This window comes from Sus scrofa, chromosome 2, assembly GCF_000003025.6.
Source record: "Sus scrofa isolate TJ Tabasco breed Duroc chromosome 2, Sscrofa11.1, whole genome shotgun sequence".
Taxonomy (NCBI): Eukaryota; Metazoa; Chordata; class Mammalia; order Artiodactyla; family Suidae; genus Sus; species Sus scrofa.
Window position 1 is genome coordinate 92,356,520 of NC_010444.4, and position 27,090 is coordinate 92,383,609.

The 27,090-nt window shown below is 37.5% G+C and overlaps 1 protein-coding gene across 2 annotated transcripts in view; it reads right to left on the reverse strand.

Annotated features, from left to right (window-relative positions):
• The window catches only part of EDIL3 (EGF like repeats and discoidin domains 3), a 431,857-nt gene that overhangs the window by 234,025 nt on the left and 170,742 nt on the right, over positions 1-27,090 (reverse strand). For both annotated transcript variants that reach the window (XM_005661542.3, XM_021084514.1), the window contains one exon: positions 3,890-4,018. In XM_005661542.3, the coding sequence (XP_005661599.2) occupies positions 3,890-4,018 (129 nt within the window). The remainder of the gene's footprint in view (positions 1-3,889; positions 4,019-27,090) is intronic.

Below are 27,090 nucleotides of genomic sequence, written 5' to 3' on the forward strand. Positions count from 1 at the left end.
GAACTATCAAGTCACAGAAAGACATGAAGAAAACTTCCATATTGCTAAGTGAAAGAAATCAGTCTGAAAAGTCTACATATGGTATGATTCCAGCTACTCACTGTAGGATTCCAATTATATGACACTCTGGAAAAGGCAAAATCACAGAGACAGTTAAAAAAAAAAATCAGTGGTTTCCAGGAGTGGAGGGGAGGGAGGAAGAGAGGAATAGGCAAATCATAGAAGATCTTTAGCTTAGCCAAACTATTCTGTATGAGGCTTTGGTGGATTTATGATATTATGCATTTCTCAAAACCCATAGAACTGTATAATACAAACGGTAAACCCTAATATAAACTATATATTTTACTTAATAATAATGGATTAACATCAGTTCCTCAATTATAACAAATACACCATATTAACATGAAAAGCTAATAATAGAGAAGACTATGCAGGAGTAGACTATACTATATGCATATACTATATACTCTCTATATAGTAGACTATATGTAGGAGAAGACTATATGGGCAATATCTGCACTTTCTGCTCAATTTTTCTGTAAGCCTAAAACTGTTTTAAAAAACTAAAACCTAATTAAAAAATATGTAGGTTAATATTAAAGCTGGCACCAAAAACATTTTCTCTAATTTATAACTCTGACAAAATTGTTGTTAAACTAAACCTATGAATGATGTATTTGTCACTCTGGTATCATGAAACAAAATTCTTTAACTATTTAGCTATATTCCAAAACATATGTAATTCTCATTCTATCATATAGAACTAAATTAATAAGCCCCACTTATATATGGATGTCTAAGGAATTTTCCTTCAATTCTTTTCCCAAATGAAATGTAGATATTATATTAGTCCATCTCCCATTTTTGTTGATTTTCAGTATAGTTTTGATTAGCAAAAAACTTAACACATAAAGTATTAGGCTTATAATGTATTGTTATGTAACAATGCAGAAATTGCTATCTTCATCTATGATATGACTAGTTTAGCTACTGAAAACCTGTACAGTATTTATCAAACTTCAACACATGTGAGCGTTACCTGGGGATCATCTTGAGAAACATAGCTTCTGATTTAGTTGGTTTGAGGTGATGCCTTTTAATCTGCATTTCCAACAAGCTTTGGGTAATGCTGAAGATGCAGGACCACATTTTGTGTGGTAAGGTTCTAGAGTATATCTGAAGTATTACTACTGTGAAACACAAAACTCAAATCCCTAGCAGTTCTTGTAAGGGATTAAAAAGCTGTTTTTTTTTGTGTGTGTATGTCTCCCACCTGGAAACACTCTCAGGGCTTCCAGTGCTTCTAAATTTGCTTTCCCAAATATAATCCTTTCCAATTTTCTCCAGAAAGAGGAAGGCTTGATAACCTTTGAACAGTAAGCAAGCTACCCACTTAGTCATAATACTCTCCTAGCTTATATGAACCAAAGATCATTTATTTCTAGTTCAATTCCTCTATTTATGTGTCTTCAAGCACAGAAAGGTCAAGTGATTAGTTCAAGGTCACTTATCCAATAACTTAAAGGTCAGGTCTCAAATCCAGGTCTCTGACTCCAAATCCAGTCCCTTTCCCTCCATTCTCTGCTGCCTCTAATAATGATGCACTTCAGCGAATAGGGGCCAGTTTGTTTAGACCACAAAATCCCAGCTCTAAATTGAATCCCTCAGCCTTCAGCTTCCCATAAACCTTAAATATGGGTCTAAGGTCTTACAGGAGAGAGGGTGCAGTAAGAGGGAGTGTTTCTTTGCACTTCAAAATAAGCCTTGCAATTCAACATTAATAAGCTTATTTGAGCATGGAGTAAGGTACAAGAGAAAAGACTTGCATGTTCCACTGCAGAGATGGGAATAAGAATGATGTTCTATTTCTCCAAACCTGATGGTCCTCTGAAAAGCATTCACAGCCAACCACATGTGGGAGTCAGAAGCCAGTGGGTGCTTCTCCAGTACCACCTGTTCAGAGCAACCTCAATTATACTGGGACAAATGATGACTTGACATCAACGTCACTTCTAGGCTATTAAAGATGACAGAAACTAAACATGTCTTCATGATATGAAGAAAACACGGCTCAGAGATGTGAAAATAATGTTGTGGCATTGTACAGGTATTATGCACCAGAATTGAGAGTTTCTCAAGTTTGGTATAAGGACCAGACCCAATTTCACACAGATGTCATAAGTGACACTAGTGTTTACACATGCCTTTCAAATACTGTTATTCTAAGGACAGTATTTTTATCTTTGTTTTCACTTAACCTGGGAAGTTAAACAATATATGTCCACTTGTGATGATTTCTTGGATGTATGATTCGACATAAGTGCCCAATGAGTGGTGTGAGCTCATAACTGCTCTAGGGGTTTAGCAGGCAAGCAGAGAAGCCATGGCGGGCCATGGAGGGAAATGTTCTTATAAGGCTGCCTCAGGTGAACAGAGGAGAGGTAGGGTATTGATCAGAGGGAGGGGAACAGGGGAGTGGCGCCTGGCCTGGTGTGGGTAGTGAACATAGGAACCCTGAGTACTGTGGTGTCGATTAAGAACATGACGTCGAGAATGAATGAGGCAAAGTTGGATATGTCAGCCAGAGGCAGATTTTCAGCTACAGACAAAAAAAATATATACTGTGGCTCCTGGCTCTGAGTCTTTCAAAGCACTGTGTATTTTTCTGGAGACCTGCAATAGCCAAGAATTTGTGGAATTTCTGTAGAAGCCTGTTATAATACATATAACACAGCCTATTATAATATCTGCACATGGAATTGGTCTCTAAGAGCTCAGATCACCAATGAGGGACTGAGAAGCTCCTGGTTTTTCTCAGGCTGGGTCCAGATTCACTACGGATGATTTTTCCTTATTGTAAAATGCCTACTCAGCTTTCACACACAGACACTCAACCATCTCTGGAAGGAAAGAGATGGGGGCCCATAATCTTGGCTGCCTTGACCTTTACCCAATCACCTGAAGAGAATGTTGCTAACCTTACCTACCTACAAAGCTTTGTGACATAGTGTCAAAGCAACACCCAGAGAAAGACAGTCTGGCCACCCCACTTGAGCCCCATAATTCAGGGCTGTTTTCATGGAGCACACACATTTGGGGAGGAATCCCCCTTGAAAGAGAACAGAATTTTCATAATGGGATGTTGTCCAGTGTTTAGAGGTATAGATTACACCTAAGGTCATATCATCCTGATTTCTTCTTTTCTTTGCTGCAGGACTCCAGGATGGAAAGGGTGAGAAGGTTTAAAAGCCAGATTCTTACTGTTTAGAAAGAGTTAGAAAGGCAGTAATGTTGAATAATTTTTTCTTTTTTTTTAACTGATTGAATCATACTTCTAAGAAGAAATCATCACAAGTGGATATATTTTAACTTCAGAATGAATAAGAATGAGGATAAAAGACAGAAGGGCAGATGACACTTGTTGAACTCAAAGATTTTCACACTCAAAACGCTAACATTTAAGAAGGAGGAAACTGGTTCATAGAGAGGGCAAAGTGGGCAGTTTTCTTTTCTGGCTGTCATCTCTGAACTGAATCAATAGACAAATGTCTGGGAAGCTTGAAGAAGGTAGCTTTAGGACAAGTGTGAAAGGAAGAGATATCAGTTCGCTATAAAAACAGCATTTTGCAAGTATGGCTCAACAGTGATGAAAAGCACCAACAGAATTCTGCTAGATCCCACACCCCTGGGAGGACAGAAACATGGTCCAAGAGCCGTCAGCTGGGGATGTGATGTATTCAGTGGGTGAGGAGCAGCATTAGGCTACAACGCCCAGGGCTCTTTGCTGCTGGGAGATTCTATCAATTCCACTACAAACAAGAATGATAATGACTTGTGTACTTTGCAATCAATGATAATAAAAGCACGATGACTGTGGATGACTTACTGTGCTGACAGTGAATCCCATTAAATCCTCGGGGACATTTACAAACATAGCCTATGAATGTGTCCCCTCTGTACGCTTCACTTATTTCACAGGTTCCTCCATTATGGCATGGATTAGGAATGCAGGGACCTGAAAGATAGAAAAAACAAAACAAATGAAAAAAAAAATGCTGACTGATTCATATACTTTAAAGGTCAACATTTTGCAATTGACAGTTTTATAGAGAAAAGCACCTGGATGTGAGCAGCACAAGAAATGTAGTAGTTGTGTGGGCTCTGGAGATCAACAGCCTGGATTGGAATCCTGATTTCATCACTTTCTAGACTTTTCTTTCTTTTTAAGATTTCTCAGTTTATTTGCATATATATTTTTTCATTCTAGGGAGCCAGCTCTACTTCAGGAGTCCCCAGCTCCCCTCACTCAGCCAACATCCAAAACTAACATAGGAGGAGTTCCCACTGTGCCTCAGTGGGTTACAAGCCCAACTAGTATTCATGAGGATTCAGGTTTGATCCCTGGCCTTGCTCAGTGGGTTAAGGATCTAGTGTTGCTGTGAGGTCACAGATGGGGCTCAGATTTGGCCCCGTTGCTATAGCTGTGGCAAAGGCCAGCAACTGCTGCTCTGATTTGACCCCTAGCCTGGGAACCCCATATGCTTCAGGTATGCCCCTAAAAAGAAAACAAAACACCTCCACAAAACCTACACAGGAGACTGGGTCCTGAATAAACAATGCCCAGGACTCATATCCCAATCCCACAGGTTATAATTATGCTTGTACTTAAAAGGCTAAACATCATCTTGGATGATTCATCTAATCTCTCTTTACCTCAGTCTCATCTTATGTTAAATGCCAGTGCTAATACAATCTACTTCAAAGAGGGAAGATATAGATGAAAAAAATCCAGACATAGAAAATACCAAGAATAGACACATATTAAACATTCAAAAAGTATTAGCACTAAATGTGGTTAAAGGTCTCCAAATTATAAAATATTTTTGCATGTTTAAAAAATAATACTGAATGGCAATTTCTAGAGTTATGAACACTGAAGAGCTTTTGTATCCTGTTGGTGAAACTAGCATAAACTTGCAAATGACCATATCCACATAGGCCAAGTGAAGTAGATAGCTGGTTGCAACACTTTTATTGAGTATTTGTGAGTTTGTGGTAGGTGTGGCATACTTCTGGAAAACTATCATCTTTGCCAATGTATAGGAAATAGTTCATCGAAAGTTGCAAATACAGGGAAGAGACACTGAGAGTTATTTTTAAGCTCTGAGAAAGTACTTCCACCAGGGTGACTGGTACCTGTGACAGCCAAAAGGAGTGTGGTGCTCCATGTCCCTTGGAGAGAATCAGCTGCTGGCACCTGGGGGGAAGAGTGCTCCGGGGTGGGGGTCCTGCCTGACCCAGGATGACTTTTCTATTGCACATTCTTTACTCTATACTTGGGGCTGCCCCTTTGGTAAGGCTGAGACTTTCTCACTGGCCATAGCAGTCCAAGGCTTTTCGTTTGTAATCCTCCTCCCTTCTTTTCCTCCTTTCTTTTCCTCCCTTCAGAGCTGTCAGGTTTGTGTCACAGTCTAAAGCCTAATCCTACTTACTCTTGCTTTCTCTCCATTTTGTCCATCACAGTCATTCCCCCCAAAAACCTTCTGTATCTCTAATTCTTTTAAGTCTTTTGCTTGGACTCTTGGAGGATGCTAGTTGACTTAGGAAAGAACCCAGACTGTTCATTGTGAAGAAGGGAAGAGATAAGTTGAAGGAGATAAAGCTCTCCCTGGGAGATGAAGAAAGGCCAAAGAAAATATACAGGGCTCTTCAAATGGGCCTGCCTGCCTTTCTTTCTTTCTTTCTTTCTCTTTCTTTCTTTCTTTCTTTCTTTCTTTCTTTCTTTCTTTCTTTCTTTCTTTCTTTCTTTCTTTCTTTCTTTCTTTCTTTCTTTCTTTCTTTTTCCTTCTTTCTTTCTTTCTTTCTTTCTTTCTTTCTTTCTTTCTTTCTTTCTTTCTTTCTTTCTTTCTTTCTTTCTTTCTTTCTTTAATTGGAGAGGCCAGAACACATTGATGTGAAACAAATATCATTGAAGAGAAAACTAAGATGTACACATTAGAAAAGGAAAGCTTGGAGTTTCCATCATGGCTCAGCAGTAACAAACCTGACTAGGATCCAAGAGGATGAAGGTTCGATCCCTGGCCTCACTCAGTGTGTTAAGGATCTAGTGTTGCTGTGAGCTGTGGTGTAGGTTGCAGATGCTGCTCAGATCCTGCATGGCTGTGGCTGCGGTGTAGTCTGGCAGCGGTAGCTCCAATTCAACCCCTAGCCTGGGAACTTCCGTATGTTGCACGTGCAGTCCTAAAAAGCAAAAATAAAAAAATAAAAAAATAAGTAAAATAAATAAAAGGAAAGGAAAGGAAAGCTAGAGTAGTTAAACAAAGTGTCTCATCCTGTTTGTAGAGATGAATTCCAGCATCCTAGAAGGTTAGTCAAGAAGAGGAGCAAGCAGTTTCTGCAGAGACTAGAGAGAAGGTGAAATGTTGAACACAAAAATGGTAGAAGGTTGATAACCTGAGGCAACTGGGCAGGGGCTTCATCTTGGAAAGCTATTAAAGAGTGCAATCCTAACTCCAGTGGGGGTCAAAGACTTTTAAGGACTTCACGAAAGAAAAGGAAATTCCCCAACCTCCAGAAGGTAGTAACAGGAAGCACTGAGGGTTTTGGGCAATTGTGTCCTGCATTGAGGCTGGACTTTATAATACTATCACCTCCTACAGCAATTTCCCCCAGTTTAAAATTTCATGAAATCCAATGGTTATAGAATCTAATAACAATATGTATATTAAAAAAAAGATATGCACGGAATAGGAAACAATGTGGTAACGCTGTTGTCTAGATCTTCACTTCATGGTAGGGCTGACTTTCAAAAAGTGAAAAGAAATCAATGTATCTGTGACCTCTCTCCAGATATCTCCATGCCAATTAAAAATAATACATTTATTCAGGTAGGCAGTTCTGTGCTATGCAGTACTTGTCAATTAAATCAACTAACACCTGCCGTAAGGTGATTTATTGTCGATATCTGAGAAAAGAAGAGGGTGCAGCACCAATGATCATTTTCTTCCATCTCAAAAAATGCAGACCATGATACAGAATCCCTAGGTTCTTCTCCTCTTTCGCACTTTCTATTTCTTCCCACCTCTCAAATTAATTAGCACTATGCTGCCTGACAATTTGCAAATTCCTTTCGCAAAAAATAATTTCATTTATTCCTCCCAGCAACTAGATGAGATAGTTGTCATTACCATTCTCTTTTATTTCAAAAAAAAAAAAAAAAAAAACTGAAGGTCAAATGATTAGACAGTATTTCTCAAATGGACATGTACAAGTGATACATTTAGGTCCCAAACTAACACTACTCGATCCTAAAACCTAGAACCTAAATCCATGATTCTAAAACTCCTTATAGAATCAACCACTGGGGAGGGGAGAATGAACAAAAAATGATATTAGAGTTTTGACTCACTCAGAAGAAGAAAATATATTACTGAGATTTTTTTTTTAACTACTGGTAACTGATAGCCATGCATATAATTGCTAAAGAAAAAATACTAATAATTGTAGTCTAAGAATTACATAATTTAAACAAATGAGGTGCATTGGAGATCACCTAATCCAATCTTTCAATTTTGGAGATGAAGAAACAAGCCTAGTAAGAGTTCAGTGACTTCTCAAAAATAAAAACGGAAAATTGGCTTTAAGGAATTCTCCTGGAGGAAAAAAAAAATATTAAGACCAAAAATGATTAAGCTATTTCTGACCTTTCGAGATAGTAATGTAATTCATCTCATAAAGAAAAATATAGTTCCTGTCGTGGCGCAGGAAAATGAATCCAACTAGGAACCATGAGGTTTCGGGTTAGATCCCTGGCCTCACTCAGTGGGTTAAGGATCTGGAGTTGCAGTGAGCTGTGGTGTAGGTCGCAGACGTGGCTCAGATCTGGCATTGCTGTGGTGTGTGGTAGGCTGGCAGCTGTAGCTCCGATTGGACCCCTAGCCTGGGAACCTACATATGCCATGGGGTGGCCCTATGAAGACAAAAGACACAAAAAAAGAAAGAAAAATATTTTCCATGTTCCCTTCCACTTATAGACTTGGGTGAGGAGGGGTAAAAAAACCAAATGACTGAAATAGTAAGGCTTCTGCCAGTTCTTAGGATCAGTTAAAGCCACAATTAGGAGGAAGGTGGTCAAGGAAGTCAGTTTGAACAAGGAGCCAAAGTGAGGCTGGAATAAAGATGACTGTTAAGTCTGTCACAGAAAAATCTCTGGAAAAGTAGAACTGGCTAGAAGCTGAGAATGAATAGTAGTTCTGCCTTATAAAGGGAAGAACTTCGGAATGGATGGGGACAACCAAGGAGGGGAGACCCCCGCAAGCAGAACTGGAAGCAAACTGAGGTGTGAAGGGGGTCAAGTAACACGCTGTGAAGCTGTAATCTGTGAAGACAATTAGCTAGTAAGAAACCGTGATGTCTCAAGTTTAGGTTTAAGTTGTTTGCACAGCTGCGATGTGACCTGTCTCTGCTGGACTATCCAGATCTACATTCGAATCTGCTAGACACAGACTTGTGTGTGGTATTTGGGGAAATCAAGGGGAAGGGGCTAAGCTATTTTCTTGGCTCTTGCTGGCAGAAGGGAAGAAGCGTTGCAGCACATGACACCCAAGGGATTCCAGAATCCAGTGGGCACAGGAACCTGAAGACCAGTCTGACAGAAGTGTCTAGGCCCAGACACTCTAGATATTTCCTGGGGGCACAAGTGAAGTCTGTCCAGCAATCTTGGTACAGCCTCTGGGCTTCCCCAAAGACATGAGTTAGAGAGTTGGTGCTCATTTTATTTATACCCCTAAAGACATCATGACCTCAGGTGACATCTGGATTTCAGGAAAAGATTACCTGTTACAAACACTGTAACTGGTGTTATTTTTCCTCCTCCAAGAAATTCAGTGATTTTCATTTAGAGGGTAAGGATGAGCTAAGGCCAAGGCGGAAAGGATTTAATTTTTCTAGAGTACTTTATATGCTAAGCAACATGATATATACCTAGAATTCTTTATGGTGCTCCCTAAGAATTTATCTTTGTTCTATAAGCAAGGAAACGGGCTTGCTCAGAGAGGTTAAGTAGCATACGTAACTGGACAAGCCAAGATCTTTTTTTTAACATATTCTGCCTGACTACAAACCTAAGCCCTTTCCATTAAGCCATGCTTCCTGCTGTGTTAAAGATCTGTATATTAACATGTTAATCATGACAGATGCACACAGAATCATCATGAGCTCACTAAGCACATTCCTATAAATAATACAGGACTCCAAAACCTTCCTAAACGGAAATATTTCAAAGGATTTTCAGCAAATGGGACAGAGTGTCTTAGATATTACGAATATAGAGAGGCTCTGCTAGACTAAGTGTACTCCACTTCAGGTATGCTTGAAAGCAACTGTCAAACCTGAGTACTTCCCCACTATTATTTTGTCTTAATGTATTTGGTGTGTGTATACTGTTGCTTACATTGTAAGGATAAGAAATTGATCTGGCCCAAAAAACAAAAATTTTTTTTGACCCTAACAGTTATACCATGAAACCAATGTTTATGCCTTGCATATATGCTTTGTAAACACTCTTTTGGAGAATTCAAGACAAGAGTGTTGAAATGAGTGATGGTTTTTCCTCATTAGACCATTAATCTTCTATGGTAAGAGTCATAGTAGGTTGGCACATAGTAGTTTTGTGATATATTTTTAGTAAATAAGGATATGGCAATTATTGTGCAACGCCCATCATATCTTTAGGTTAAATTCCATTCAAGCTTATAAGGTTTATAAGCTATCAATATTTTTTGGCATCTTGATTAGTAATTGATTAACATACTTTATGTAACTTTTTGACACCTTTTAAGGTTCAAGTCCTTTAACCTTAAGATACTATAAGGTTAGTAATTTAACCTTAATCTTGATAGTTGGTCTCCAATATTTTTTACCTCTAATATGGTTTAAGCGTCTAGAGTATTACATCTGTAATGTACTATTATTTTAACTGTAAATAACAGATCATTGGAATCTAAACTTTTGTGTAATGATTACACATATCTTAATTCTCTGGCAAACATATAATCGAGAAAAATGTGACATTATATAATTCTATCAGTAGTATTTTGGTCTCCTAATTTAGTGATTCCTATGTAAATAAAGACATTCACTTAAAGTATTAGCAAGATAAACTAATCAGAATATAAGTTAGTACATAAAGATATAAAATGTAGGCCAAGATCTCAACTCACAAAATTTTCTTAGTAGCCAAAAAATTTTGTATTTGATATTAAACAGTGACAATTAGTATCAATAGTCAGTGACAATTAGTATCAATAGTCTCTAGGTTTCATTCTCCAAATGATAGGTGGACCAGTCATATTCAAAATCCTAGGAAATATTTTCTGTTTTTTGTATCCCTCCATCCAATAATCTCTATTTTGATACTGAAAGCAGGTGGGCATTATTTTAATGTCTTGGTACCCTGATAAATAGTAATCATCACCTATAGCTTATACCATCGCTCTTACTGTGAGAATAAGAAAGAAACTGACCCTGACATTGCTCAACATAGTGTTTTTAAATTTATTTTTTATGATTTCAGTTTAAATAATATTTATTCATTAAGCATCTCTTATGTGATAAGCATTCTGCTAGTAATTTGTGATAAATATTTTGAGTGGAATTACATTTGTCTGCAAGGGAAGCTTACAACACAAGGAAATACTTAGTTGTCCAGTTTATGCAAAAAGGTACTTTAATAGCTGTCCTCTCTTGCAAATATACATGCTCAGTATTAACACTTTTTTGTTTATGTAATGGTTTCTGAAATTTTAATTCTAGAATTTCTTTAGTGATATTGTATTAACCAATGTTTGTAATATGGCCACATTCTTAACTTTTGCTGCTAAAACTTTGGAATATTTAAGGAACCTCATATCTCTCTTACATGTCAGCACTAATCTAGAACTTATACATAGCTTTGAAAACAATTTAAGATCTGAGGAAAATTTGAAAACAAATGAGTATTACTCAAATATTCAGAGCTTGTAAAAACAAGGGCAATCTCCATTCTTTCCATTTCAAAAGTCTACTTCTCTTTGTATCACAGGTATAAAGAAGAAGTATACACAATGGTACTTAGAACTTCAGTTGTGATTCGTGTTCATAGAAGTTGAAATTATCTGATTAGACAAGACTTGGTAATTTCACTCTTAACATGAAAGTATAAGTGGACTTCCAAGATACAAGAGGCTTCAGGGAGTTTCAAAATCGATAAAGCTGTTATACTTTTGTAGGTAATCTTTAAGTAGCTCCTAAAACAACAGGGACAGCATATGATCAATATGAACGAACAACTGAAGTCAACAGCATGCTTTCCAGGCATTTTTAATGCAAGCTCATATAAGTATGTCAACAAGGTTAATTGCTCACAAAAGGAATCGATCTATATAGTTTGCTATGTTTTGCATCTACCATCTCATAATTATAACAATATGGAGTTAAAGTGATTTATGTATTGGTAACACAGCTAGCTTTTCACACATTTAGAGATTATGCCAAAAAATACAAATTCTTTATAGTGTATATGCAGATTATTAGAAAGTAAATAGGTTAATACTCTCCTGTGACAATACTGGGCCTTGGTTAGTTTTACAAATTATGCTCCAGAAACACTGGCATCAGTAAGATATTAAAAATGAATGTACATTTCAGATTATGTAATAAGGGAATGTCACTGAAACAACTGCAAAAGAATAGTTTCACCATTTGTTCTAGGAGGGCAATCAAAAGGGAATAGTTTGGACGCAAAAGTTCACTCCAAATTCTGGTGTGAAAAACATGTTAAAATTCTATTATACTGTTGCTTTTATACTTAATAAGATTTGAGCATTTTGGCAGTTTCCATTTTGAGCCATTGCCCCTCAGTTTCAAAACTAGTTGAAAAAGAAGGAATTTTTTTGGGAACGTTTGCAGGAGTGATACTTTCAAATCTTTTTTTACACTAGTTGCTTCTCCTCCTCTTCCTCTTCATCCTTCTCTTTTCTACTTCTCCATTTTAAATGTAAAGTATAAATTCAGCCATTTGAGCAAAGAAATTGTCTATATTTTCTGGATAATGTTTATATATCTAGAGAGGTAAACTATAAATAAATCTAAAACATTCAATTTAAGGGGGAAATCAGCAAATTTAACAAGATGTTTTTTAAATATAAAATATCTGAATAGATTATGAAAATTGAAATCTGGGGCTAAAGAGATTTTTTTTTTTTAATACCAGCTGATAAACTTTCTTACAAGAATTAACCCTGGAATCTTTATAAGAGATAAAGGCAATGAGATGACTTGGGGCTAGAAAGGTGTTTGGAGCTCTGTATCAGTTTCCCAGAGTGGTGCTAACAAATTACCACACACGTGGTGGCTTCAAACAACAGAAATTTATTCTCTCACAGCTCTGGAGGCTAGAAGTCTGAAATCGAGATGTCAGCACTGCAGTGCTACCTCTCCAGACTCTGGGGAAAATCCATCCTCATCTCTCCCACTTCTGGTGTTCCTTGGCTTGTAGCAGCATCATTCCACCTTCTGCCTCTATCCTCCGAGGTCTTCTTTCCAATGTGTCTTTGTGTTCTCTCCTCTTACGACAGTCACTGGATTCAGGGCCCACCCTAATCCAGGATAACTTCACCTCAAGATCCTTAGTTATACGGCAAAGACCCTGTGATGGGCTGAACTGCTTCCCTCCCAATTCATGTGTTGAAACCCTAATTTCTGGGCTGCATTCAGAGATAGGACCTTTAAAGAGGCAATTAAAGAAGGTCATGGAGGTGGGCCCTAATCCAATCTCCATTATACCCAGAGGATATCTGGGAGTTTCCGTGGTGGTGCAGCGGAAAGGAATCTGACTAGGAACCATGAGGGTTGTGGATTTGATCCCTGGCCTCACTCAGTGGGTTAAGGATCTGGCATTGCTCTGAGCTGTGGGGTAGGTTGCAGACGCAGCTCAGATCCCGTGTGGCTGTGGCTGTGGTGTAGGCCAGTGGCTACAGCTCTGATTCATCCCCTAGCCTGGGAACCTCCATATGTCATGGGTATGGCCCTAAAAAGCAAAAAAAAAAAAAAAAATCTGAACCCACAAAAGGGACTTCAATGATGTACCAACACCAGAGGAAATGTTGTGTGAGGACAAAGCAAGAGGTGGGCTGTCAACAACTCAAGGATAAAGGCCTCAGGAGAAACCAAACGTTGATCTTGCACTTTGGGACCAGTAAGGAAATATACTCTCTTGTTTAAGCCACCCAGGCTGTGGTATTTTGTATTAGCAGCCCCAGCAAACTATGTGGACCGTATTTCCAAATAAGGTCACATTCTGAGATGCCTGGTAGACTTGGATAGGTACAATTCAAACCTCTAGAGCCCTGGGTCATTGTTTCTTGTAGCAATAAAGTTGATTAAGGAAACCAGAGATCTCATCTATTGTCCAAGCTGGCTGACAAAGCCTCATGTTTATCAACAATTACCATCTTAGCTAAAACTAATTTCACTTGGCTCTCATCACAGAATGAATTTTGATCATTTTGGAGATCAAAAGAGCTGTTTAAGTTTGGAGCAGTGCCAAGAAAGAGTACAGAAGTGGCTATACTGGTGTCATCAAAGAGGACCTATCACGGCAAGATAGAAGGAAGAATTAAAATTTCTTGGGGTTGTAATGTAAATCAACCACATGTCAATAAAAATTTAAAAAAAAAGATTCCTTGGGGTTAATCTTTATCCACTTTTGTTTAGAGTTGGGCTTGCCAATGGCAGTATGTTTTTTAGCAAACACTCTGAGAAAGTCATTATACACATTATTTCTATAAATTTCTATAAATGTATGTAATCATTTGTGTACCAGCAGTCGATAAAAAGTGACAGCTATTAATGTAGCTCCATCTTATATTTTTTGTCCTCTGTCCATTTACCTAGCACACTGCTGCCAAAATAAGCTTCCTAAACCACCACTTGCATAATGGAAATTCTCAGCTCAGAACGTTTTATTACTCAAACAAGCATGTGTCTCATTAGTCTGTAGTCACAATGCATATACATTTTTTTTTTTTTTGGTCTTTTTAAGGCTGCACCAGCGACATACAAAGGTTCCCAGACTAGGGGTCCAAGTGGAGCTGTAACAGCCTGCTACATTCACCATGGCCACAGCAATGAGAGATCTGAGCTGCATTTTCAACCTACACTGCAACTCATGGCAACGCTGGATCCTTAACCCACCGCACAAGGTCAGGGATTGAACCTGAGTCCTCATGGATACTAGCTGGTTTTGTTAACTTATGAGCCACGATGGGAACTCTCATTTTTTAAAAAATCCTCCAAAACATGTTGTCTATTTTGGAGCATTTTTTAGCTAACCAATAATATATGCTAACTGACTGATTATGTGATCCTGTCATTCAGAGAGCAATATATAGTGAACGTAAGACAAAAGACAATGTTGCCCTTTGATGTTCTTTTGAAAGCAAAGGAAGCAAATTCTGGCATATTATGCCTATAAACATTAAAGATAGTATATAGAAATTTTTTGTAAACAATTGAATGCCACATGAAATTAATTATTATTGTTGAAGTTAGTAACAGAAGGCTTGTGTGTAGCTTAAAATCTTGAGTCAATAGGATAAAAATTCCTATAATCTAATGGAAATATGGATGTCAAAAGTATGGACCATCATGATAAGCAATGTTACGCTTTCCTTTTTTTCAGATAGCTACTAGAATCAGAGAAGGGATTTCCCTGTAAAAATTCCCATGAAAATTTAGAAACCATAAATGCAATCCAATCTAACTGATAAAGCAGACATTCAATAATTTTTTTGATCAATCTAGGGGAAAAAAAAATCTCTGCTTCTAGTGATTACAGTAAACAAACTCTGGTTATCTCTAAGAAATCATAACAATTTTTAATTCCTTAAAAAGCCTTCTTTAATCAGGGAGCTGTTTCCAAACAGAACTCTGCAAATCACTTGTTTGAAAAGTGCATCTGTCAGAACTCACATGCCGTGCATTGCAAAATACAATTTAAGCTCCAGAATATACATCAGCAGGTGGTGCAAAGTGGTAAGGTACCCTTCAAGTCAGAGCTACTTGGTTTGTTTCCTCTTCTACATGTCAACAGGACAGGGCATAGATTAAAGGCAGAGAGAGACAAGTGTTTTCCATGTGTATTATTATAAGCAAATATCTGAGCCCAAGTTTCAGGAGCATCAAGCAATCTCACTGCTTCACATGGTGTTTCCAGGAAGCTACAAAATTTCCATGTTCTTCATCAATCTTCCACTGACAGCTCTTCACCTTTTTCCAGCTCCCACTGAACTTTCTGCCTGTACTGCATGATTAGCATCTCACTGTATACTGCTCCCTTTTCTAATTATTAGATTGGTCTCTTTCGTCTCCCTAAGAAGATTACATACTGCTTGTGCACAGGGACCCATATTCCTTGTATCTTTCTACCCCATAAACCCTGAGAAAGTGCTAGATACCCTGATGTTGCTTCATAAATGTATGATGATTGACTAAAAATTATTATTAATTTTAGGAATTACAATCTATTACCCCAAACCCCTATCATAGTTTGTAACAAAAACCTAAAGCTTAGAGATTGAATGCATTTTTGTTTGTAGCCCTTTCTCATCCTTACTTAACAGACTGCAACAACCCAATTTTAACTCAGGAGGCCAGTTCAAATTTTTTTGGCTGAATGTTTTGGCAATTTGTAAAATATCAGATTGTGGATAATTATATAATTACAAATAGGTATTAAAAATAGGTGCACCATTTCCACTAAACTATAGCTCTTTCTTTTTAAATCTTGCAAAGTGATTTGATTTTGAAGCCAGTCACAGGAGGTGGGGGAAAGGATTTCTATTTTTACTTTTGCAATCTGCCCCCTGTGACTGCCGTCTTCACCACAAGGCAGTGAGATCTCTGTAGGAGTGGTTCCAGCTGTACTTAGATGGGAAGGGTACCTACCCAGACTTTACAGCTGAGAACACGGAAGCCCAGCTGAACAGGCAAAGTTAGTGTTTGGTCTGCTTCCTCAGGTCTCGCATGTGGCTTCTTTGTGGCAGACTTGAGAAGGCAGTCACAAAGCAGGCATGGATCCTGGCCAGCTGGCCATCTGTTCTTTCACCCACTGTGATAATTTGGTCTTGTAAAATTTTGTTAAGTGAGCATTAAGTAATGACCATGTCAAACAGAGTGCATAATGAATGCTTCTTAATCACTGGATGAAAGCTTAGGGAATGCTTTCCCAAACACAGAAAAGGTCACCAACAAAACCAAGGATTAAAAACAAGAGAACAATGGAAGAGGTACAAAATAACAATAATGAACTTCTTTTCTGTCTTCACTTTTCCTCATATGGAATCTATTCAAATGGAAGATGAAGGTCTCATAAGGAATCTAGGTAATAGCATCTACTACCCCACTATGCCTGTATCAAAATAAGGAAGAATTTTAAAACTAATGAAGTATGTGAAAGGATTTATCATCCTGACCCAAGTTGAAAGCACTTACGGTTATAGCCATTAATATCAAATTTTTCCAAATAATTCTCCAGAATGAGCTCAAGTAGTCAATGATTTGAAAAATACTTTTGGTGATGCTTTTTAAAGATCAATTAAAAGATTCTATTCTGAGAAAGAAGCTTTTCTTCCCCCCTCATAAAAAATACTTGAAAAATCATAAAACTTTTTAATCCCCCAAGTGAAACCAAATGATGTACACCATAAACTGTGTTATTAGGACAGTCTCCTACTGCCTGGTATTCTAAAGTCTGTAAGTTTGGACTAATCTTGGGCAGTCAATGTTACCTCCATTGTTCACAAAAATGAACCAGAATACTTCACCTGGTTAAGTTACCATCCTATCACCTAAAGAAGATACATACTATCTGAGTTCCTCCTGTGGCACAGTGGGTTAAGGATATGTTGTTGTCTCTGTAGAGGCTCAGGTCACTGCTGAGGCTCAGATTCAATCCCCAGCCTGGTATAGTGGTTTAAGGATACAGTGCCGCTATAGCTGTGGAGTAGGTTGCAGCTACAGCTGAGATTCAGTCCCTGACCTGGGAACTTCCACATGCCATGAACATGATCTCCTCCAACCCCCACAAAAAGATACTATCTATTTCTAAGATCCTGCTCATGCAGCTCCTCAGCTCGGAATGCCTTTCTTCACTTCACTGCCTCTTCCCAATCTCCCTATCTTTCTAAGACCTCTCCAAGTTTTATAATCTCCACGAATTCTTCCCTATCATTTATTCTTATTCTCTTCAATAAATTTTCTATTACTTCCTATTATAGCCATTTATTATTTCACAGGATAATTCCATTCACATTTAGAGTTCCTACTATGTTCCAGACACAGTGCTAAGTACTACGGTTGTAATGGTGAGCAAAACAGATACTCTTTCTGGGCTCATATAACTTCAGTCAAGTGGAATAACTGATAACAACCAAATAACCACATTAAAAACTCTTATTTTTAAATGAGTCATGAAGCAAAGGTTTACATTATCCAGAGAATCTCTTAATAGAAGGTTTCTGAGGAAGTTATGCATAAGCTAGAAGCTAAAAACTAAGTAAGAGCAAAAGTAAAGGAGATTAATTTTCCATTCACAGGTCTGTGGAAGGAGAAGCAGGGCAGAATAAGGGTCTCCAAGAAGGCCAGTGCAGCTAGAGTAGACCCAGCAAAGACAAAGAAAGATAGAGATTGGATAAGACAGGCTGTAAACTTTGTGTTAGAAAGAAAGAAAGGAAGGAAGGAAGGAAGAAGTAAGAGAGGAAAGAAAGAAAGGCATAATGGGATACATTGACAAGATTAAGCAGTAGGATAATATGATTTGAATTTCAATTTTATGGATAATCTGTGTGCTGCATGGATGATACTTTGGAAAGGATCAGCATAAAGGAAAGTAAACCAGTTAAAAGTCTTCACTCAAGTCCAGGTGAAGCATGACGGGAAACTTGGATTAGAGTGTTGGGCTGGCAGATATAGAGGGAAACAGACATATCTGAGAGTGAAGAGTCAAGGATAGCTATTATGTTAACCTTTTTACATCCCAGTGGATGAATGCTGGTGCCATTCCCTAAGATAGAAATACTGAGAGTCTGGATTGAAGACAAAACCAGGAAGAGACATCAAGAAGGCAGAAAACTGTGGCCTGGAGATATAAAGGTTAGTGTGTGGAAGTCGATGGGTTTGGATGTAGTTGACTACATAAAGACTAAAGTTGATACAGAGAATCCAGAACCAAGACTCAGGAAATGGCATGTATTAATGGTCAGATAGAAAATGCAATGTTCAGAGAGAGTAACAGTCAGAGAAATAGGAAAATAATTATCAGGAAAGTGAAATGATTGGGGCACTTAAGGGAGCATGATAATGTGTGAAAACAGAATGTGTACATGTATGTGTAATTGGGTCATCATATTGTACACTAGAAAAAAATTGTATTGGGGAAATAACTATTAAAATAATAATAATAAATAAATAAATAATATGTGTAATAAAAAAGAAAAATTGAAAAATAAAAAATAAAATTACAATATTTTATAAAAAAGGTATTTCTTTGCATTTTTAACAAATTATTTAATTTGCATATAGTTCATCATCTAAATAAATTTTATGGCCCCAGAAACGCATTTCTGTTTCATATTTTTTCTATAATTCACCCAGTATTTTATACATTTCCTTGCATACAACAAATTCTTGCTGGACGGATGTGAAATGTTTACAATATTATGGCTGAATATACTGGAAATGTATATTAGGGATTTAAGTGACATTATTTTATACCAGGAGGACATTCTGGTTGATCATTTTGTTTATCTAGGGAGTCACTTTCATACCACTATAGGAAAAGTCATGTTGGATAAACTGCCAACTCTTTTTGTTGCTTCCAAAAGGATTACTTGGTCTACAGGAGTAGCAAATGTTTTTAACAATCTCAATTCCCTTAAAATCCATAAGAGGAAAAGGAAATATGTGGACAAGCAAAAGCATGATATGAAAATGAAGACAGAAAAAAATACATGTTGAGAAAATACACTTATTTTCAGATTTACCTAAAATACTTTGGCTGTTTTTGTTTTTTCATGATCTCTGATGCTACTCTCAATGCTGGACTGTCATTTTGCTGACCTTAGACTACACATCTAAAACTGCTTCCTGTAAGATCTTTCTGAAAAGAGAACCCAGTATAAACTGCTTTACAATTAGGCTGAGGAAAGCTCTATCAAGATTTGCCCATGGGTCAGTGGGACAGGGTGCTTCTTGTGTGGTCTGCCGGAAACAGGGGCAAACCGCAGCAGTTATTCCTGATTCCAGAGGTGGGTATGGCCCACTGCCATTGGAGATATGTGAACAAAAATCACTTGCAGCCCCATTCACCTAAGGGTACCATAGAGGAGGGCACTGTGACAAAACATGACTTGGTGCTCTTGTACCCCCCAGAACACACCTGCCCTGCTGCTGTCACTGCCAAATGTTCAGGGAGTACCCACATGCCTGATCTCTGTCACTTCCCAGGATCCTGCATCTAGGAGCACCCTTTACAACACCTCATATGTGGACTAAGTGAGACGGGTTTCTTCATGCATGGTCTATAGGCAGTGGGGCAAACCACCGTAGTTATCACTGACTCTAGAGATGGTCATGGCCTGCTCTCAATAGGGGTCCCTGAACAGGCACCACCTGTGGTTCCAATAACCTCAGAGGAGGGCACTGCAATCAAACACAAGCTGTTGTTGTTCTCACTCCCCTGGGAACTCACGCACCCTGCTGTTGCTACTGCCAAATGCTCTGGTCACCTTGAAGATCTGTCTGGAGCTTATTACCACTTCCCAGGGCCCTGCAACTAGGAGTGGCCTGTGCAACCTTCCTGCAGGTCCTTGCTGCTATTGAGAGCCCAACGACCAGGCACTGACTGCTGGCCTTACCCATTGCCTCCTTTTCCCTGAAAACACACTGAGCAGTCTAAGAACAACAGCCTGCTCACACCAAAGAAAGAGACAGCAAATATTCAAACTCCCATACAAAAATAAATAGTAACCCCGCAAAAAATACAAAGGGATATTCTTGTATAGAAGTAGCCTTACATGACTACAGTTTGGCTTCCTCAAACTCACAGAAAAAGAAAAACACAAGCAAGATGAAGAAGCACAGAAACCATTCCTAGTTAAAGGAACAGGAGAATTCACCTAAAGCAGACAACAATGAAACAGACCTCTGCAGTATGAAAGACATTGAGTTCAAAAGGGAGGCACTGAAAATACTGAAGGAATTAAGAGAGGCTATTAACAGTAATGCAGATTCCTTTAGAAAGGAACTAGAAAATATAAGGAGGAGTCAAGAAAAACTAGAAAATTCATTTGCAGAGATACAAACTGAGCTTAAGGCAATAAAGAACAGAATGAATAATGCAGAGGAACAAATTAATGATGTGGAAGATAAAATAATGAAAATCACCCAATCAGCAGACAGAAAACCAAATGAAAAAACATGAAAGCAATATAAGAGACCTATGGGATAATATAAAGCGGGCCAATCTACACACAATAGGAATTCCAGAAGGAAAAGAAGAAAAGGGGATTGAAAATATATTTGAAGAAATTATGGCTGAAAACTTTCCAAATCAAAAGCATACTGATATCAAGATACAGGAAACACAGAGGGCCCCAAACAAGCTGAACCCAAACAGACCCACACCAAGACATATGCTAATAAAAACGGCAGAAGTTAAAGATAGAGGATTCTAAAGGCAGCATGAGAAAAGCAAAGCATTAATTATAAAGGAACCCCCATAAGGCTATCAGCTGATTTCTCTACAGAAACACTACAGGCCAGAAGGGAGTGACAAGATATATTTCAAGTGCTGAAAGGAAAAAAAATTGCAACCTAGAAGACTCTATCCAGCAAGAATATCATTTAAATTAGAAGGGGAAATAAAGAATTTCTCCAACAAACAAAAGCTAAAAGAGTACGGCAATACTAAACCCATTTCAAAAGAAATACTGAAAGGGCTTCTCTAAATTAAAAATAAAAAACAGAGAGAAAAAAGAAAAATAGAAGAATTATGATGGAGGAAAACACAATTGGAAAGCAATCACTTAAATAAGCCAGCATGTTACAGATCTGAACATGATGCTAAAAAAAAAAAAAAAAAAAAAAAAAAAGACAAAGACATCAAAATCATACAATGTGGAGAAGGAAAGTAAGAAAAAAATAGATTCTTTTTAAAATTTTAATGATGTGTCTGAGCCTATATGACTATCAGGCAGAAGCAAACAGATATAGGAAGGGCTTAATGTGCTTTAAAAACACGGCAACCACAAATCAAAACTGAACATTGCATTTGCAAAAACTGAAATGAAAAGTACTCCAGCATAAAATAAATGGCAACCATTCAACCAAAAAAAGAAAAGAAGAAAAGAGAAACATAGAATCAACTGGAAAACAAGGTTTAAAATGGCAATAAATATGCATCTATCAATAATCACTTAAACATCAATGGACTAAATGCTCCAATCAAAAGACACAGAGTGGTAGACTGGATAAAAAAGCAAAAATTTTCAATCTGCTCTCTTCTAGAAACTAACCTTAGAGCAAAGGACACATATAGATTGAAAGAGAGCAGATGGGAAAAGATATTTCATGCCAATGGACAAGACTGGAAAGCAGGAGTTGCAATACTCATACCAGACAAAATAGACTTTAAAACAAAGGCCATAAAGAAAGACAAAGAAGGACACTATTTAAAAGTTAAAGGATCCATTCAAGAAGAGGATAGTACAGTCATCAACATACATGCCCCAAATATAGGAACACCCAGATACTTAAAACAAATACTAATAGACATAAAAGGAGAAATCGATGGGAATACAATCATAGTAGGAGACATTAACACCACACTCAAAACAGATCCTCTAGACAGAAAATCAATAAGGCAACAGAGATCCTAAAGGACACACAGAAAAGTTAGACTTAATTGACATTTTCAGAACATTATATCCAAAAAAAATCAGAATATACATTCTTCTCAAGTGCACATGGAACATTCTCGAGAACTGATCACATACTGGGGCACAAAGTGAACCTCAACAAATTTAAGAGTATAGAAATTATTTCAAGTATCTTCTCTGACCACAATGGCATGAAACTAGAAATCAACCACAGGGAAAGAAATGAGAAAAAACATACTACATGGAGACCAAACAACATGCTACTAAAAAACCAATGGGTCAAAGAGGAAATCAAGAAGGAAATTAAAAAAATACCTCGAGACAAATAACAATGAAAACACATCCACTCAAAATCTATGGGATGCCACAAAAGCAGTGCTCAGAGGTAATTCATAACAATACAGGCCGTCCTCAAAAAAGAAGAAAAATCTCAAATCGACAAATTAACCCAACACCTAAATTAATTAGAAAAAGAAGAACAAAAAACCCCTTGGAGTTCCCATCATGGCTCAGTGGTTAACGAATCTGACTAGGAACCATGAGGTTGAGGGTTCAATCCCTGGCCTCACTCAGTGGGTTAAGGATCTGGCATTGCCGTGAGCTGTGGTGTAGGTCACAGATGTGGCTCAGATCTTGCATTGCTGTGGCTCTGGTGTAGGCTGGCAGCTACAGCTCCGATTTGACCCCTAGCCTGGGAACCTCCATATGCCATGGGAGCGGCCCATGAAATGGCAAAAAAAGACCAAAAAAAAAAAAAAAAAGACAGAAAAAACAAACAAACAATCCCCCCCCCAAAGTCAGCAAAAGGAACAAAATCATAAAGATCAAAGAGGAAATCAATAAAATAGAGATTAAAAAAAAAAAACAATTGAAGAAATCAATAAAACCAAGAGCTGGTTCTTAGAAAAGGTAAACAAAATTGACAAGCCTCTGGCTAGACTCACCCAAGAAGAGCAGAGAAAAAACCCAAATAAACAAATTAAGAAAGTAAAAGTCACAATAGATACTACATAAATACAAAAAAATCAGAAGAGAATACTATGAACAATTGTATGCCAACAAATTTGACAAGATGGACAACTTTCTAGAGACTTACAGCCTGCCAAATCTGTATCAAGAAGAAATAGACTAACCGAACAGACCCATCACTAGAAATGAAATTGAATATGTCATAAAAACACTCCCTACAAATAAAAGTCCAGGACCAGATGACTTCAAGGGTGAATTCTACCAAACATACAAACAGGAAGTTATACTCATCCTCCCCAAACTTTTTCAAAAGGCTGAAGAAGAAGGAACACTTCCAAAGATATTCTATGATGCCACCATCACCCTAATTCCAAAACCAGACAAAGATATCACCAAAAAAGAGAACTATAGGCCAATATCTTTGATGAATATAGACACAAAAATTCTCAACAAAATTCTGGCCAACCAAATCCAAAAACATATCAAAAAGATCCTACACCACGATCAGGTAGGATTCACCCCAGGTGCACAAGGATGGTTCAACACATGCAAATCAATCAATGTCATACACCACATTAACAAAAGAAAAGTTAAAAACTACATGATCATCTCAATAGATGCAGAAAAAGCATCTGACAAAGACCAATATCTATTCATGATCAAAACTCTTACCATAGTGGGTACAGAGGGAACAAAACATAATCAAAGCTATTTATGACGAACCCATAGAAAATATAATACTCAATGGGGAAAAGCTGAAAGCTTTCCCACTAAAATCTGGAACAAGACAAGGATGTCCACTCTCGCCACTGTTATTCGACATAGTACTGGAAGTTCTAGCCACAGCCATGAGAAAAACAAAAGAAACAAAAGGCATCCAAAGAGGAAGAGAAGAGGTAAAACTGTCACTGTATGCAGATGACATGATACTATACATAGAAAACCCTAAGGACTCAACCCAAAGACTACTTGAACTGATTAACAAATTCAGTAAAGTAGCAGGATATAAGATTAACATTCAGAAATCAGTTGCATTTCTGTGTACTAACGACAAAATATTACAAAAGTAATATAAAAATACCATACCTTCTAAAATTGCACCCCAAAAAACGAAATACCTGGAAATACACCTGACCAAGGAGGTGAAGGACTTATGTGCTGAGAACTATAAAACATTAATCAAGGAAATTAAAGAAGAGGTAAAGAAAATGGAAAGATATTCTATGCTCCTGGGTTGGAAAAGTTAATATTGTAAAAATGGCCATACTACCCAAAGCAATCTACAGATTCAATGCAATCCCTATCAATTACCCATGACATTTTTCACAGAACTACAACAAACAATCCAAAAATTCATATGGAACCACAAAAGACCCAGATTGCCAAAGCAATCCTGAAAAACAAAATCCAAGCAGGAGGCATAACTCTCCCAGACTTCAGGCACTGTTACAAAGCCAAGTCATCGAGCCAGTGTGGTACTGGTACCAAACAGACATACAGACTAATGCAACAGAATAGAGAACCCAGAAATAAACCCTGACACCTATGGTCAGTTAATCTCTGAAAAAGGAGGTAAGAACATAAAATGGGAAAAAGACAGTCTTTTCAGGAGGTATTGCTTGGAAACCTGGACAGCTGCATGCAAATCAATGAAACTAGAACACACCCTCACACCACGCACAAAAATAAACTCAAAATGGATGAAAGACTTAAATACAAGACAAGACACCATCAAGCTCCTGGAAGAGAACATGGACAAAACATTCTCTGACATCAACCTTATGAATATTTTCTCAGGTCAGTCTCCCAAAGCAACAGAAATAAGAGCAAAAATAAACCAGTGGGAACTAATCAAACTGGCAAGGTTTTGCACAGCAAAGGAAACCAAAAAGAAAAAAAGACCACTTACAGAATGGGAGAAAATAGTGTCAAATGATGCAACTGACAAGGGCCTAATCTCTAAAATATATAAGCAATTTATAGAACTCAACAGCAAAAGAGCCAACAACCCAGTGGAAAAATGGGCAGAAGACCTAAATAGACATTTCTCCAAGGAAGATGTACAGATGGCCAACAAGCACATGAAAAAATGCTCAACATCCCTGGTTATTATAGAAGTGCAAATCAAAACTACCATGAGATACCACCTCACACCAGTCAAAATGGCCATCATTAAGTCCACAAATAACAAATGCTGGAGGGGGTGTGGAGAAAGTGGAACCCTCCTGCACTGTTGGTGGGAAATGTAAGCTGGTGCAACCACTATGGAGAACAGTATGGAAGTACCTTAGAAATCCATATGTAGAACTACCATATGACCCAGCAATCCCACTCTTGGGCATATATCTGGGCAAAACTTTCCTTAAAGAAGACACTTGCACCCACACGTTCACTGAAGCTCTATTCACAATAGCCAAGATATGGAAACAACCCAAATGTCCATTGGCAGATGATTGGATTAGAAAGATGTGGTATATACACACAATGGAATAGTACTCAGCCATAAAAAAGAATGAAATAATGCCATTTGCAGCAACATGGATGGAAGGAGAGACTCTCATCCTGGGTGAAGTAAGTCAGAAAGAGAAAGACAAACACCATATGATATCACTTATATCTGGAGTCTAATATACAGCACAAATGAACCTTTCCACAGAAAAGAAAATTATGGATTTGCAGAATAGACTTGTGGTTGTCAAGGAGGATGGGAAAGGAGAGGGAGTGGGATTGTTGGGGAGCCTGGAGTTAATAGATATAAACTATTGCCTTTGGAATGGATTAGCAATGGGATCCTGCTCTGTAGCACTGGGAACTGTGTCTCATCTCTTATGATGGAGCATGATAATGTGAGAAAATAGAATGTGTACTTGTATGTATAACTGGGTCACCATGCTACACAGTAGGGAAAAATTGTATTGGGTAAATAACTATTAAAAATAGTAATAATAATTAATTAAAAAAGAAAAGATTTGCCCAGGGGAATAAATAGTGTGTGGGTGAAAAAAAAAAAAAAAAGAAAAGAAAGAAAGCCATTTAAAAATAACATCACACTTTATTTAAAGTAGTTGTCTGTTTGCTTCCTAGTAGACATGAAAATATAGGAGGCAGTTAAATATTTGAGAACTCTGAAAATCCACTTAAAAATGTGTTTAACAATTTATCATTGTTGCAAACCCAATTAAAAATATCAAGCTATTAAACACAATTCACTTTCTAACCCATGAAAATATTAAATGTATGCAGCCAAGATTTGCATTACTATAAAAATCCTTATTTCAACTTTTCCAGCAATATGCATTTAAATTCATAAATTCCATGTTACATTAATCACATGAATATAGATGGGCAATTTTCAGATGAGAGTTACAGTAATGACAGTATTCCCTATAAAAGAAATCATCTTGCTGACAATTTTGTGGTGAATTTTGTTAAAAACGGAGTAAATAGTTCATTAAGTGGCAAGGCTGCCTTTGCAAAAGTTATTAGATGTTTAAGCCCTTCTCAGCTTTATCAAAATAATAAAAAAATTAAATACTACACTTTAAGAGCACTATCTCTGGACTCTGACGCTATATTTAATACTACATAGAATATAGTCACATAACCATTAAAAGAAGTAGCAGTAATCAAGGTTTGACTGCACTGTGATTTAATATTTATAGTGTTTTCATGATCTAAATAAAGCATGCTGATTAAAATAATCAAGATGCCCCCATCTGGATGGACAAAGAAGCTGAGGTTCACATCTTTGGTATAAAATGCCTCAGGTTATTTCTGCCTGTCACCCTTTCTTATTTCCAACACAGTTTCTGTTAGATGTAATATTATAGTACAGAGAAACTATATACAGTAGAGAAGACTTCGGTCAATAAATGAATACTTTAATTAATTAATTAGAGGAGTTATTACCAATGTGCCATTTAAACATAGTAGGCCCGAAATTTAAATACAGCAGGTCATTCTTTAAGATCCATATATCAAAATCAGACAATTTTCAGAGTGATCAATAGTTACTAGAAGTGACAGAATATGTATCCGCCCCTTGGTCAATATGGTATATAGCTTTTAGTGTGATTTTTCCTGACAAAAAGCCTTTTCAAATAATTTATGAGTCTAATTGGAGTGGGTCACAAACAATGAGGGA